General features: G+C 42.9%; 1 protein-coding gene across 2 annotated transcripts; it reads right to left on the bottom strand.

Annotated features, from left to right (window-relative positions):
* Positions 1-5,012: 5,012 nt before the first annotated feature.
* Positions 5,013-13,164, bottom strand: depdc1a (DEP domain containing 1a). 2 transcript variants are annotated; one of them, XM_080886143.1, is made up of 12 exons: positions 12,944-13,164; positions 11,247-11,512; positions 10,977-11,121; positions 10,697-10,827; positions 10,457-10,587; positions 10,078-10,125; positions 8,722-8,859; positions 7,360-8,361; positions 6,642-6,814; positions 6,306-6,482; positions 5,878-6,084; positions 5,013-5,435 (listed from the first exon to the last, which is right to left on the bottom strand). In XM_080886143.1, exons 1-12 carry the CDS (start codon positions 12,989-12,991, stop codon positions 5,298-5,300), a joined length of 2,604 nt encoding a protein of 867 aa, XP_080742269.1. In that variant the 5' UTR covers positions 12,992-13,164; the 3' UTR covers positions 5,013-5,297. The 2 variants fall into 2 exon arrangements, with proteins under 2 accessions (XP_080742269.1, XP_080742270.1); XM_080886144.1 differs by lacking the exon at positions 7,360-8,361 and having other exon boundaries at positions 12,944-13,163.
* Positions 13,165-13,859: the final 695 nt, after the last annotated feature.

Raw genomic sequence — 13,859 nt, 5'->3', positions numbered from 1 at the left:
GATTCAGATTTAGTGAATTTAATTCTAGTATTTTAATAATCTGTTGGCACAAATTATCAGGCATTTAGCAACTTATTGTCACATCTAAATATCTCTGCTTCTGGATCACAAAATCCAACAAGACAGCAGCCAAAATGCTATAACCTACGTTTTTAAGGCAGAATCCAGAAATCAATCGGAAATCATACTGTGTCCATCTTTTAGATACATGATACTTCTTCCATGGCATAATAATATGGTTGTTATTATTATGCCATGGAAGAAGTATCGTGTAAATATTGGATCACAAGAAAGATCACGGAGGTAATAGAGGACAATAAAAATATGAAATCATGAAGCCCGCCAGTTTACACATTTGCAAATAATAAACTTTGTGGTTTAATTCTGACTGGCTACACTCAGATTATAGTTACTTCTAACAAGTAACAAAAAGTTGAGAAACTTCGGGCACACTGAACGAGCTTCTTTAGCAGCGGCCTGGCTGCCCGTGTTTGTTCTGCCTGCTGCTTTGTGAAGCAGCTTTTAGGTTTAAGGAATATTCAGGATATTAAATGCATCTAAGTGATTCTCTATTATAATCTTCCCACCAGGAGCATCAGAGTAACGTAAAAAGAAGTAGGTAATATTACCTAACTGGTGGCCAGGCAGATGTAATCGTGTACCTTTATTGCTGTCCTGTCAGTACAAACACTACTGAAATACTGGACAGCTACACAAGTTTATTCCCAGGACTTTGCAATGGAAACAATGTAGGTACAAAACACTGATGATGAATGCATGTGTGGTTAAACATGCACACGCCATCTGATCTGAGGTAAGCTCAAACATATCAGGGGAGAAGTAATACTTCATGCAGCTTAAGATAAATAAAAAAGGAGAGTTTGACACTTGGGAGTTGAATTTGTTGAGATTTTTTCAGATACTTGAGACAGGTTGTGTAATTCACCCCAGCGTACACCTGTCAGCATGAAACACTGGAATAAATGGATGCTGTTTTTTTAGAAACAAGAAGTCACATGGTACTGCCCGCTAATATAAAACTGTGAAGCTGCTTTTAGGTTTAAACAGTCTCCAGGATACAAAATGCATTTAGGGGTTGCTCGATTATAATTTAAAATCAGTGCAAAAATCTCTCCAACACAAACATCAATTTAATATCAAAGGGAAAAAAATCCTGCCAGGTAGATGTTCAACACCAGAAATAATAATAATAACTAGAAAGCGAAAATTTCTGAAGAAATTTTAAGTGTGCCTATGCCGCCGCTAATCAGTATAGTTTGCCATTCAAACGGCCACAGAGAGCAAAACTCAGCAGAGCAGCCATTCTCCACCATGAACTATGGTAAAACCAAACACCGCTCGCGCCTCACAGATGACAGCTTACGGTTTTGTGTAAAGATGAGGTGACTTCGTACAGCCCCAATTTGTAGACGCTGTGCGCAGAGGTTCATAAGCAGACCCGACAATGTTTGCATGAACACACTTTGAAGCATTACGTTATGGACCACTTTTCACACATAGTTGCTGTACCCACACAGCCGGCTGTAGCTTTTCATCTCATAGCCCGACACATACACAAAAAAAAAAAAAAAAAAAGCAGAGAGAGCACAGACTTTACACCTGAGAGGCGTGATTGCAGATGCCGCTGAGGTGGGTCCACCTCCCCTGCAGCGGCACTGCAGACCACGCCCTGCCACACACATCAAACACGTAAAATAAATATTTATGCACTTTTCATTCACTTTTTGTTTTTTGTTATTTTTACACAGTGTTCTGAATGATTAACAATGGTCTACAGCCAATCTTGTGTATTATTATACAAACTTTGGTTGTAAGATTCAGATAACTATTTAATAAAAGCTAAATATTTTATATGAGAGTAAGAAAGAAAAGTATATCTTTGTCTCATACTCTCATCAGACAATACATGAACCTCTCAATAAACAAAATATATGCTCGGCTTAAATGACAAACCGCTATTTTACACAGTGGAACACTTATTTTTAAACAAAACCAATGCAGTTCGCCACTGACAGTGCTTACCTTTGCACATCACAGTAAACACTGAACCAAGATGGTGCCCACGCGAACGAGAAATCTGAACTACGGTGTCCTGCAGAGGACAAATGGTCAAAATTGCTAAAATTTACAACATATATGCAGCTCAACAGCGACACCTTGTGACTTATTCCAGTCACTACCTTACATATACATAACGTCTTACCTGACATTCAGTTCACCGGACACTCATACTGAATCACCAGCCCATATAAATGAAAAATAAGTCCAGCAGCCAACCAAGAGTCATCACGAAAGACTAGGGGTGACACGACAGCGTGAGCGGGCCTGGGTGTCAGCCAGCCCAGCCTGGGTGTCAGCCAGCCCGACCTGGGTGTCAGCCAAGCCGCGCTAGCCAGCTAGCCGCCATGCGGCGGTGAAACGAGAGCGTGAGCCGGCCTGGGTATCAGTCAGCCCGGCCTAGGTGTCAGCCAAGCCGCCCTAGCCAGCTAGCTGCCATGCGGCGCTAGCAGTAACATCGTGAGAGATATGGGACTTCTTGATAAAATATGGGACTTCTTGATAAAACGAGCAGATATTTGAAGTTTACACCCCTACATTCTCGCCTGAAAATAGGGGAGGCTGTCATAAAGTTCAAAATCAGTAACTTAGCGCGCACAGCTGTATAGAAACTCCGTCGTGCTAGCTAGCACGCAGTACAGTTATTGTAACTGTCAGCACAACGAAAATAAACTACACCTAAACTCGGTTTATATCTGACCCAAATAGAGTGCAGTTAATAACGTCTTACCTGAAATTCAGTTCACCAGCCGCCTGCTTCTCCTGCATTGGGTTTCCCTTATCCACGATTGAGCTCCGCGTTAGCCACCACCGGTCGATCGGTGTTTCTTTCCCGCATACGAGGGGAAGAGACATATACCGGTGGCTAACGCGGAGCTAGCTAGCCACCGGTATATGAACAACTCAGTTATTTTTTCCACATCGACCAGCATCATCGGCCCATATAAACGAAAAATAAGTCCAGCTAAGACAAAGACTGTTTGCGGAGCGATCGGGGGTGAAAGGAGTTAGAGACGCCTCACTGAAAGCCAAGCCTGGGTGCTTTTGAGCGAAGCGGCGCTAGCTAGCCGAGCTAGCTAGCCGGCCGGCCAAACTAGCTAGCCGGCTAGCAGCAACATCGTGAGAAATCTGTTGCTAATATGGGATGTTTTGACAAAACGAGCAGATATTTGACGTTTACACACCTACATTCTCACCTGAAAACCGGTCGATCGGCGGCCGCCTCACATGTTTCTTTCCCCACATATGAGGGGAAAGAGACACATACCGGTGGCTAGCTAGCTCCGCGTTAGCCACCACCAAACAACTCAGTTAGTTTTTCCTCATCGACCAGCATCATCGGCCCATATAAACGAAAAATAAGTCCAGTGTGAAACAGTCGCTTGGCGAGCGATCGGGTGGTTTAGCGAGTGTCAGCCTCTTAAGTTTAAGACAAGCCCGGCTGCTTTTTAAGCGACGCGGCGCTAGCTACCCAGCTAGCGTCAGTACACAGGAACTACTTCCGGTAGTTATACAAAATAAAAGCGTCCACAGGGACACAGCGGCCGCCTCGCATTACTCCCGACATACCACTAGAGTGAGCCAGCACACCACAAATGAAGTTTTCTTGTTCTCCATTCATTTCAATGGGAAAAAACTTGCATTAAAATATTCATATTTAAAAAACTATAGAAGTAATAAACACCAAAAGTCATAGCAACTCATTCCAGCTCCAGCCGCACACAATGATATATCATATGTGAACCTTGTCTCAAAACTGTGGGGCGAGTTAAGGTCCAAAATTTCAGGCGGAAAAAGAATAATAATAATAATAATAATAATAATAATAAATCCGAGCAATAGTAATAAGTGTGCCTTCGCATAGGCACACTTAATAATGTTCTAAATAAAGCTGTCACTTCAATACAAACACCACTGAAACACTGAACAGCTAAAAACAATTTATTTCCCAGGACTTTGCATAGTAAACAATGTAGAGGAACAGTTGTAGAACACCGATGATGAGTGCGTGTGCGGTTAAACATGCATGCACCATCTGATCTGAGGTAAACACAAACATACCAGGGTAGAAGTAATACTTCATGTAGCTTAAGATAAATAAAAGAGCGTTTGACACCATTTGAATATTAAGATTTCTTCAGACACTTGACATGAGTTGTGTAATTCCCCTCAGTTTACCAAATACCTGTCAGCATGCAGCACTGAAATGAATGGATGCGCATTCAGGTCAAGCTCTCACAAGGCACTACCCATACCAAGGGCATATCAGGTGTCTGATGGAAAAACTTGGTTTGGGAAGTCTAATAAGCCTTAAATATGTATAAATGACCACACTGGTGATTGACATAAGCATGCTGGCCTAGCTCCAAGTGCAAACAATCCACTAAACAAAGCAGGGATGAGACACACAAGCTCAAGAAGTAAAAAGAAACTGGAAAGATTAACGCGATTTAAATAACTGAGCTAGATATGAAAAAGCTGGCATCCTGAAAAAAGATCACCAAGAAATAAAACTAAGATTTCAAAAAGAGTTTTAAAAACTCCATACTTGACAGAGGGAAAAATAAGATGAGGGCAAAGAAAGAGAAAATGCTCAACATCAGGCCTGACAAATAGTTTCAAATAAAACTTAAGCATCTATGATAGAAAATATTGAAACTTCAAAAAAACATCAACATAACAAAAAACAAACAACAACTAGCACTCCCTCCTGCTGTCGACATTCATATAAATTAAGAAATCTAATTGCTCCCATATTGACCAGTGATCTTAGAATTGCATATTTTTTTCCCAATTGCCTTTTGGAGCTTGCTTCTTACTTGAAGTGACGCGCACGCACGCACGCACGCACGCACGCACGCACGCACGATACAAATAGAAAAGAAAAGTGAGGGGACAACAGGTAAAGTACCTTTCTTCATAAAACATGTAAATGGTATGAGCGACTCTGTAGAGCTACGGTCACAAGCCTTCATCTAAGTCAGCACACAAAACTCAATACAAATATACACAACACATGAATACACAAATCAACTCCTGTTAAAATCATCCAGTCTACATTTACTTACAATAAACACAACAGTAAAAACAGCATTTCCAATGTAACACACTGCTTTTGGCTGCCATGGGAAAAACGACTTCTCAATTGTCCTGCCAGGAGTGTGATATCAGTGCAGCGATCACGACGTAAGCGGCGAGAGCGCGCCTCCTGCAGTCGTTCAGTTCCTGATGCTGAAAGCTTTGGTCTTCTTGATGTTGAGGAGTGGAGGTTTAATCTTTGGTTTGTTGTCAGTCTTGCTCTCTCGGTCTGGGGAGGGGAATCGTTGCCTGTAGATGTCTGGGTACTGCTTCTGAAACTTAGGAGAACAATAAGAAAATTACACTTTGCTGAGTCTGCAGATTTCCAGCATTTTTGAGGATATGAAGTGACTTGTTATATCCTTGTGTGAACGTCAGGAATCTGAAGGCTACTGAAAATAGCTTTCAAGTTGAAAACACTGCAAATTGACTCAAAACCAAATATGTGTGAGTGTGTATCAAAGACAGCCACTGTTACCTCTCCCATAAGTAAGTGGGAGACTGTTTAAAACCATGGGGTTTGGCATGTTAGCTACCACTGTTACAGTTTAAAACATCACGCCATACTGAAGGAAATTTGAAACTTGATGCGAAACTCATTGGTCAAGTACTAGGGTTACAAATCAAGACAGGAAGAGGGACACTTCTTTATTCACTTTGCATCTGTGTGCAAACAGAACCAGACTTGAGGCATCGCCTGGACTTTCAGTAGACCGTTACCTGTTTCAGTTTCTTGCGTCTGTCCTTCTCACTGATGTTTTGATCTGTCACCAGGATCTCTAGCAGCTCCTCCATGGCCTTCTGAGAAGACTCCAGTTTTTGCTGTTCAAACTCAGCGCCACTGATCTGATGGCAGAACGTGTAGACCGGCAATGGAGGGCAAACCGGATCGCTTTTGTCAGTCTTTGAAACAGAGTCAATTGGGACCTGAAATCAGGACAGTACAAACATGAAGAAATCAACATGTTAACAGATTTTAAAGCTCCCAATGAAGCTGGCAGGTTCCTCCAGCAGCATGAAAAGGTGTCTTTTGAGCATTCACAGCTATCAGCTTGCTTCTGCAGTTGTATTTGAACAGACATGCAGGGTATCACTTACTCTGCTTCTTTAAGAATTAGTTGGTTGTGGTTTACAGTTTGAAGGTATACCTGTGATGTTCGTAGGTACTGTATATGGTCACTGATGGCACCAAGCAGGTACTCTGGGACTGAGAGGATGCTTTGCTGATGATCCATTAAAAATGACACCAGCCTGGTTGCTAACAGCTCATCCAAATCACACTCTTCAGCACTGCCCAGGACACAGCCTGAAAATGTGTGAACCATCTGAAATCCACGACAAACATCCAGATACACAAGTGAATAAAAGGTAAACAAACAGGGACATCATGATAAAAGAACATGACATACATGTCTGTGCTCACACTTCTTTAGGGAATGTTCAGAGTATTAGACAGGAACAAAAAATATTTGCTAGCTCCTTACCAATGTCCGGGTGCCGATAGCAGGGTGGAGGCGAGGCATGTCTACATTCTGGCTGATGCGTGACGCCATCCTCATGAGCAGCTGCAACTTCCTGCGGGAGGCGGGTGGAAGGAGGAGGGTGCAGAGCTGCAGGGCCTCGATGGCTACACGTTCACACTGAGGCTGGAGAACGCCTACATACAGGAACACCGTTAGAAAGTCACGCACACGCAAGTAAGTGTTTTCAGTCAAACTGAAGAACCACACTTCAGCACCACATTCATCCATTGCTACGTCACACTTGCTAGACTACACAATGAATGGATGAATGAGAAAATGAATCGACTACAGCTATGGTGTGAATTGAGGCAGGTAAAGCTTGTGAACATGACACTGCAGCACGACTGTCATCCAGGAATGAAGGACTCCTATGCCATCTTCCTTTTAGACTGTTTCTATAGATTTTAATGAAATCTGGGGGTCTGTATGAGAAAACAAGCACTATTTATCTGGCTAAACTGTGCTGCAGCTACATGATCTGTGAAACAGACTTTTGCCTTTTTCCTGTTGTTAAATGTTAAAGGTCAACTGCTGAATACAAAAACAGAGGCCATTTTCTGGAACTGGCCTTCCTGCTTTGAGTGAGGGAACAAACTGGAGCTAGTAGGGGTGAGATGTTAGATGAGGTTAATTTGATTAGACATAGACACAGAGACAGGTAGAGGTGAGAGGGTCTTACTGTGCTCATTTTGGTTTTTGGGGGGTTGGGAGTTGCCGGCGGACACAGACACAGGCGCTTTGAGCAGTGAAACAGGTTGTGACAGGTGGGACACTTCCAGAGAGCTGAGGCAGCGGCGAACAGCAGCAGGTGCAGGAAGCGTCCAAAGGTTAGAGGTGCTGGAGGCCGGTCTGGGTCCTGTAGCAGCATTAGACCCTTGTGCTTTGGTTGCAGCAGATGAGAAAGAAGAAGGGAAAGGACGAAAGGAGGAAGAGAAGGGATGACAGGAAGATAGTGATGGAGGATGTGAAGCTGAGGAAGCCTGACACTGACTGGAAGGAGAGTTTACACTGAGGCAGCTTGCTGCTCGACCCTGCCACTTAAGCTCTTTAACATCTTCCTCCCTGGTCTCTATGACGATGTCCAGGCAGCTGCTGAAGCTGTGAGGCCGTAAGGAACGAGACCTGTGTGAAGCTGACAGTCCAGCCAAGGGTATGACAGACAGCCTGTTTCTGGCTGTAACTCCTGGAGCGTTTTCAGAAGTAATGGGTGCTGGTTTGGACACAGATGTCCCGAATGAACGAGTGTGAGGTGTTGTGATGGAAGAGCTGTCGTCCTGGCTCCTGCTGCTATAGGCAAAGGATGCCAGGCTGTCACTGGACTGAAACAGCTGTTGTCTAGCAAGAGGGGCAGAGTCATCCAGGATTGTTTCCAGGGAGCAACTCCTTGTTTGAGGTCTTGTGGGAACAACTGTACTGAGGCTGATGCAGCTGCCTCCTAATGGGCCGTCATCGGCACCGCCGCCTCCTTTCAGTGCTGCCAGCCGGGACTGAAGTTTCCCACCAATTACCTCCCTCATGGGGGATTCTGTCTCGTCGCATGTCCCCTGTCTGAGCAGCGACAGGAGGAGACACTCCGTGGAGCGAAAAGACGACTTGGCTGGAGGGGGGACTGCAGGAAGGTCTGATTTCTTGCGCTTCAAATGCTGGCGCATAGAAGGCGCTGCAACGTAGCCGCAGAACACTGAAAGTGAATGAAGACATGGAGAAGGGGGGCAGAGAAAGCCAAGGGGGCAGGCAGGGTGTCAGTGCAAGCAGACAGCAAAGGGGAAGGAGAAGGTTTAGTTAGTTCAAACCATTACTGTTCATACAGCTGATCAGGCACAACAAAAACAAAAAGTGCAGCAGCTCACATCACAGTTAGGATTCCACAAACAACCAAAACTTCTGTTAGGGGGTCACAAAGCACTGTTAGAGGTCAAACACTCAACTCACATTGGAGACAACATGTCAGAAAAGACCTGCAGCCGAATTTGATCCTAACACAACACCAACATGTAGATTCTGCAAGGCCTAAAAGATTAACAGGAAGCAGCAAACCCACCTAGAACATTGATAAACAGCTCATACAGTTCATATGTGAGCAGTGGCTGTGGGAGGCTGTAGAAGTAATCGGACACTGTTTTGAAGACATCTCTTTCAAAGCCAGGATAGGATTGTTGTGTGCCGTTGTACTTTGGCCCTGGAAATAAACACCATGTTACTGCAACTGTAACAACACTGAATAATATCTTCAGTAAATAGATCCATTAAACCACATAAAAAAAATCTATTAAAAAAATAATAATACCGTAATTGTCGGGCTATAAGCCGCTACTTTTTGCACAAGCTTGGAACCCTGCGGCTTTTAGTCAGGTGCGGCTTTTCTATGGATTGTCCATGATTTTTGTCATATCGTAAGACGATTTGTTTTATTTGTTCCGCTATTGTACGGCACTACGTTGCCTGGCGGAAGGGCATGTGATCGGACACACATCGGGGTTCAAGAGTAGTATGTTGGTCACATGTCCATCCGCCAGGCAACATAGTGCCGTACAAGTAGCGCGAAAAACAAACTTCAAAGTAGCGCTACACGTTCAGCGGGAGTCGTGGATGACAAGCGGCCATAAACTTGCGAAAAGCAAGTTATGCTCAACTCCACCGGTGGATTCTGACAGCGTGGAAAAGTGTGAAAACATCCATGATCACCAACGGATTTCAAAGGGCTGGACTGCTGCATGATGGAGAGGAGGACACCGCCACGGCCCTTCTGAGGGTGTTCGACTCTGACACTGACAACGAGGATTTCTTTGGTTTTGAAAGTGACAACGAAGGAAAGGAGCTGAGAGTGGATGACGAAGCCATCCTGAGCCTGTTCGTATCCGACACTGGAGAAGAGGACTTTGGTGGTTTTAGTGCGCAGGAAGATGGTGGGAATGACTGACTTTTCTTCTTGTTAAAGCCGTGTCACTGCACCTGAGCCTAAAAGGTAGTCTGAATCTATTTTTCTGGTGTGCTGTAGGTTATTGTTATGTACTACATTTGTTACTCATTTATGAAGCACAGTACATGTTTCGTACTTGTAATTACCACTACTTGTACATATACCTAAAAAGTTATGCAAATATGTACCCCTAACTTGTTTTTCAAAATTATAATAAAAGTGATGTCTCCAAACAGCCATCTCTTTCCTGACAATTCCCTTTGTGCATATTCTCTTACATATGATAAGTCAACATTGAAACACCTGCGGCTTTTGGTCAGGTGCGGCTAATGTATGTACAAAACAGGATTTTCCCCTGATTTTAGCTTGTGCGGCTAATATACAGGTGCGCTTTGTAGTCCGGGAAATACGGTAATAATAAAAAAAAAAGCTTTTTCCTTTTAAAACTTAATGCAGGACATAGTTGCAGCTACTCACAATTGGCCAGGCTCCTCATGGCAGACAGAACCCAGTCTGGAAGGTCATCTATGGAGGCAGTTCTAATGTTAGACTCTTTGTTGGTTTACAGTATAATGAGTCAAACTCATTTAAGTTCGAGACCTCTGGATTAAATTATGTCCAGACTTTTTGGTTCAAAATTGCCCAGAAACACCACATTTTCACAGATACTTTTACCTGAAGAAAAAAAAATGTATTATGTTGTTTTGGCCTTTTACACTGGAGAATGGCACTTCTAGGACTTTAGTATGTGGTTCAAAGCACATCCTTATGGTAAAAAGTATTTTTTCAAAGATGAGGTCTTTATACATAAACTATCCTGTACATTTTTTTCCTTTATACTGGTGTGTGAACCTACTGGTCTTGTCGTCCAGTGTGACCACTCCGTGTTTGTTGACTTTGGTCATATTGTGGATGATGTTCTGTGGATTCACATAACGATGGTCTAAAACCTCATCAAGAGATGGAACATCCAGAATCCTCTGAAGACTGAAACACATACACAAGTTTTAGATATACATGGAAGTCTTTCTCATTTTTTTTTAATTTTTTTTTGCACAGAATGGTTTTTTGGGGGGTTAGATTTGTGTGTTTATACTGGGTCAGCGTGATGTCTCTCCAGATCTCCTGTTCATCCTCCACTGTCAGCTCTCGTCTCTGTTTCTGCTGCTCTTCTTCTGGCTGATTGTCGCCTTCCTGCTGTATTCGGAGTGCAGGATCCACATTTTCCTGAAACACATGTACGGAACAAGGACCAACATCACAGAGTGAATCTTATTTTTTTTTCTATTAGTGCAAAACTGCATCTATGAACTTGTTTTTCTCTCAAATGCAACATATTATTGTTTTAAATTGAAACAGTGATAAATCTAACTCACCTGGGTTTCTTTCTCCTGCCTTCTTGTGCTTCTAAACCTGAAGAAACCTTCTTTGTCCTTGAATGAAGGTCTCTTTTTTATGGATCTGGACTCTGAGGCTGGAGCTGAACAGGGGATGGGTTTCAGAGGAGAAGTGGAAGGAAACCTGTGGACAAAGAAAACAAAACCAAAAAAAAAACAGACTGCTTGATGCTGTGTGGAGCACAATCAACATATTAAGCCCCGTTTTGTTAAATAATCCCCAAAAGCACATTTCTGCCAACAGATTACCTGTACAGCACATTGTTGTCCTCCAGGTCCTCTGTTCCCCAGCGTCCCTTTACATCTTCAATCACATGGTTCTTCAGAAACTTCTTTAGAAGCTGAACTGTCTGTTGCCTGGTAACGTCGGGGCCAAAGTTGCTGTTGTTACAGAGCAGCTGGTGCAGCCAATCAACAGCAGCAGAAGCAGTGAAACAGGAAGCATAGTGCCTGAAGTTCTGGCGATGTTTCCTGAGGGGCATGCCAGCCCGAAACAAACGTGTCACCTCATTCCACTGAAACAGGACACGCACAGTTCAAGCAAGGAAGCAAGATAACAATGTGTCATACGGTACAGAATTGCTCCATTGGAAAGCTGATAAAAGTGCACAACAATATAATGACAATTGACCGTGAGAAGTAACAGTGGGTAAGACAGGACGCTTCTACTATAGAGAAGATCGCTAAGCTGTAATTAAGCCAGCACAGGATCTGCTGATTCAGATGCTGGCAGATATAGCCAAGCGTTGGTACACATTTCATCAACTGGTAGCTCATTATGCACAAAATTCAAAAAGCATGTGCAGCGTTAAGACCAGTTTTACTTTAAAACAAACTATTTTGGTTTCTGCAGGCATATTGCAGATTCAGGAATCACAAGACCAATGACCTGCAGAAGTCACTTAAGTTGTGAAATAAATTCCTGCACTGATGGACTGAAGGTTTGACAGCAACCGGATTGACAGGTGATCTATCCTTTAGGTCCACCATTAAAGGTGAATGTTAAATGGTCTGTATTTGTATAGCGCTTTACTAGTCCGTAAGGATCCCAAAGCGCTTTACACATTCAGTCATCCACCCATTCACACACTGGTGATGGCAAGCTACATTGTAGCCACAGCCACCCTGGGGCGCACTGACAGAGGCGAGGCTGCCGGACACTGGCGCCACCGGGCCCTCTGACCACCACCAGTAGACAACGGGTTTAGTGTCTTTCCCAAGGATACAACGACCGAGACTGTCCAAGACGGAACTCGAACCGGCAACCTTCCGATTACGAGCGATCGTGAATTTTCTTTTTTAAAAACATATAAACACAGTTTCTTTAAGAACCATATTTGTCAGCCCTATGACACCTGCGCATCTGTTACACTTATACAATAACAGAGTAATCGAGCAGCCATGGGACGTTAATTGCAAACATTATTGGTTTAGGATAAGGATTGATCTTAATGAATGAACTAATATTTGTAAACAGAATTGCTCTAAATATTCCAATTCCACCATCCCAGTGAATTTCTTTTATTAGAAACTCAAATATGTGAGTGTCTATAGCTCACTGAACAAAGGTTGTTGACATATATATTTAAAAGACATCACCGCATATATTGGATTAAAATCACATCAGTGTCGTTAATGAAAATTCGTACTTTGAGGTCCAGTTTTCAAACGCCATGTAAACTAATCGGTCTCGTTAGCTGGATTACAGGTGACGTTTGTTGCTGAAACAAAGTCATGAAGATGATATTAAATCAGAGAGAGCCACAATTTTGCAACGCTGAAACACAGAGAGGATACTTTACTGTGAATTTCTTGCAGTATTGCTTTTAGAGAAGCCGGCAAAACGCGTGTGTTTAAAAGCAGCTGCAGCTCAGTTTAGCGCTTCCGTTGATGACGATCTTACACTGGGTAGCTAGGTATTAGCTAGCTCGTGAACTTTAACTTACCAATTTCGTGGCTCGGTACGGTCCAGGGCTGATAACATGAGAACTCATATTTATCACGGAAGGGCAGCGCTAAGGGTTTCCTTCATTCGCTGTAGCGACGGATACTATCCATCACTCGAAGAAATATTTACGCATTTCTCGCTACAACCTTTAGTTTAGTTACGGAGAAACTCTCCACAGCCTGGCAGCTCCCCATCTGTTCAAAATTACGAGCCCTGTGCTTCTGCCACCGGATTGGATGGACGTTCTGGTCACGTGACCAGCCTCTAACGGAAGAGGGTGGAGGATCAAAACAAAAAGTGGACTGTGGGGTATTTGGTAGTAAGGCTATTTGAAAATTCTCCCAGTTGACACTAAATTTAGGTCTACAGTTAGTTACAGCTGTGTCAGCTGTAGAAAATGACTGTATTGCTATATGCTGAAAGGCCATGCAGGTGTATTTCCTCGTGTGCTACGGTACCCTTTTCTTCAGTTTTCGTTACATTGCGCATTCTTATATAATAATATTCATTAAATCACCGGCACGTAAGCTGTTAAAGTTAATTCCAGGAATTTCCCACCTCTATCATACGCTGTATTTGTGTTTTAGACCTGAAGATTCAGTAATTATAAACCAGTGGTATAATGCATTTGTTATCTAGATGCCAATTTAAGATTTGTATAATTATACTTGTAAACCAATGCAACATCTAAAAGTATGCCTTTGACTGTTGCACTCTGATGGCTCTTAAAAACCTCATTAATCTTTGCTTTTAAACGCACTGGATGCTCCTCCTCAACCAAAAACTCAAACATATTTGACTACAAAGCCCAGCTACAGAACCAGGCTCATCACCAGAGCCTATATTTAAACTTCATGCTCTTTGCACATGGGTTTCTATTTAAAAGGTTTCTAATAAAAATAATTAATAATTAT

Source organism: Rhamphochromis sp. 'chilingali' (genome assembly GCF_963969265.1).
Source record: "Rhamphochromis sp. 'chilingali' genome assembly, chromosome: 7".
Classification (NCBI taxonomy): Eukaryota; Metazoa; Chordata; class Actinopteri; order Cichliformes; family Cichlidae; genus Rhamphochromis; species Rhamphochromis sp. 'chilingali'.
The sequence above is the reverse complement of the archived record's forward strand: the minus strand, read 5'-3'. Positions and strand labels throughout refer to the sequence as shown.

Coding starts and splice junctions, on each gene's coding strand:
- depdc1a (XM_080886143.1), bottom strand. CDS start 12,991: ATGAGTTCTCATGTTATCAGCCCTGGACCGTACCGAGCCACGAAATTG. Junction 11,513..12,943: donor CGTACCGAGCCACGAAATTG/GTAAGTTAAAGT, acceptor GTCCTGTTTCAG/TGGAATGAGGTGACACGTTT. Junction 8,860..10,077: donor CATGAGGAGCCTGGCCAATT/GTGAGTAGCTGC, acceptor GTTTATTTCCAG/GGCCAAAGTACAACGGCACA.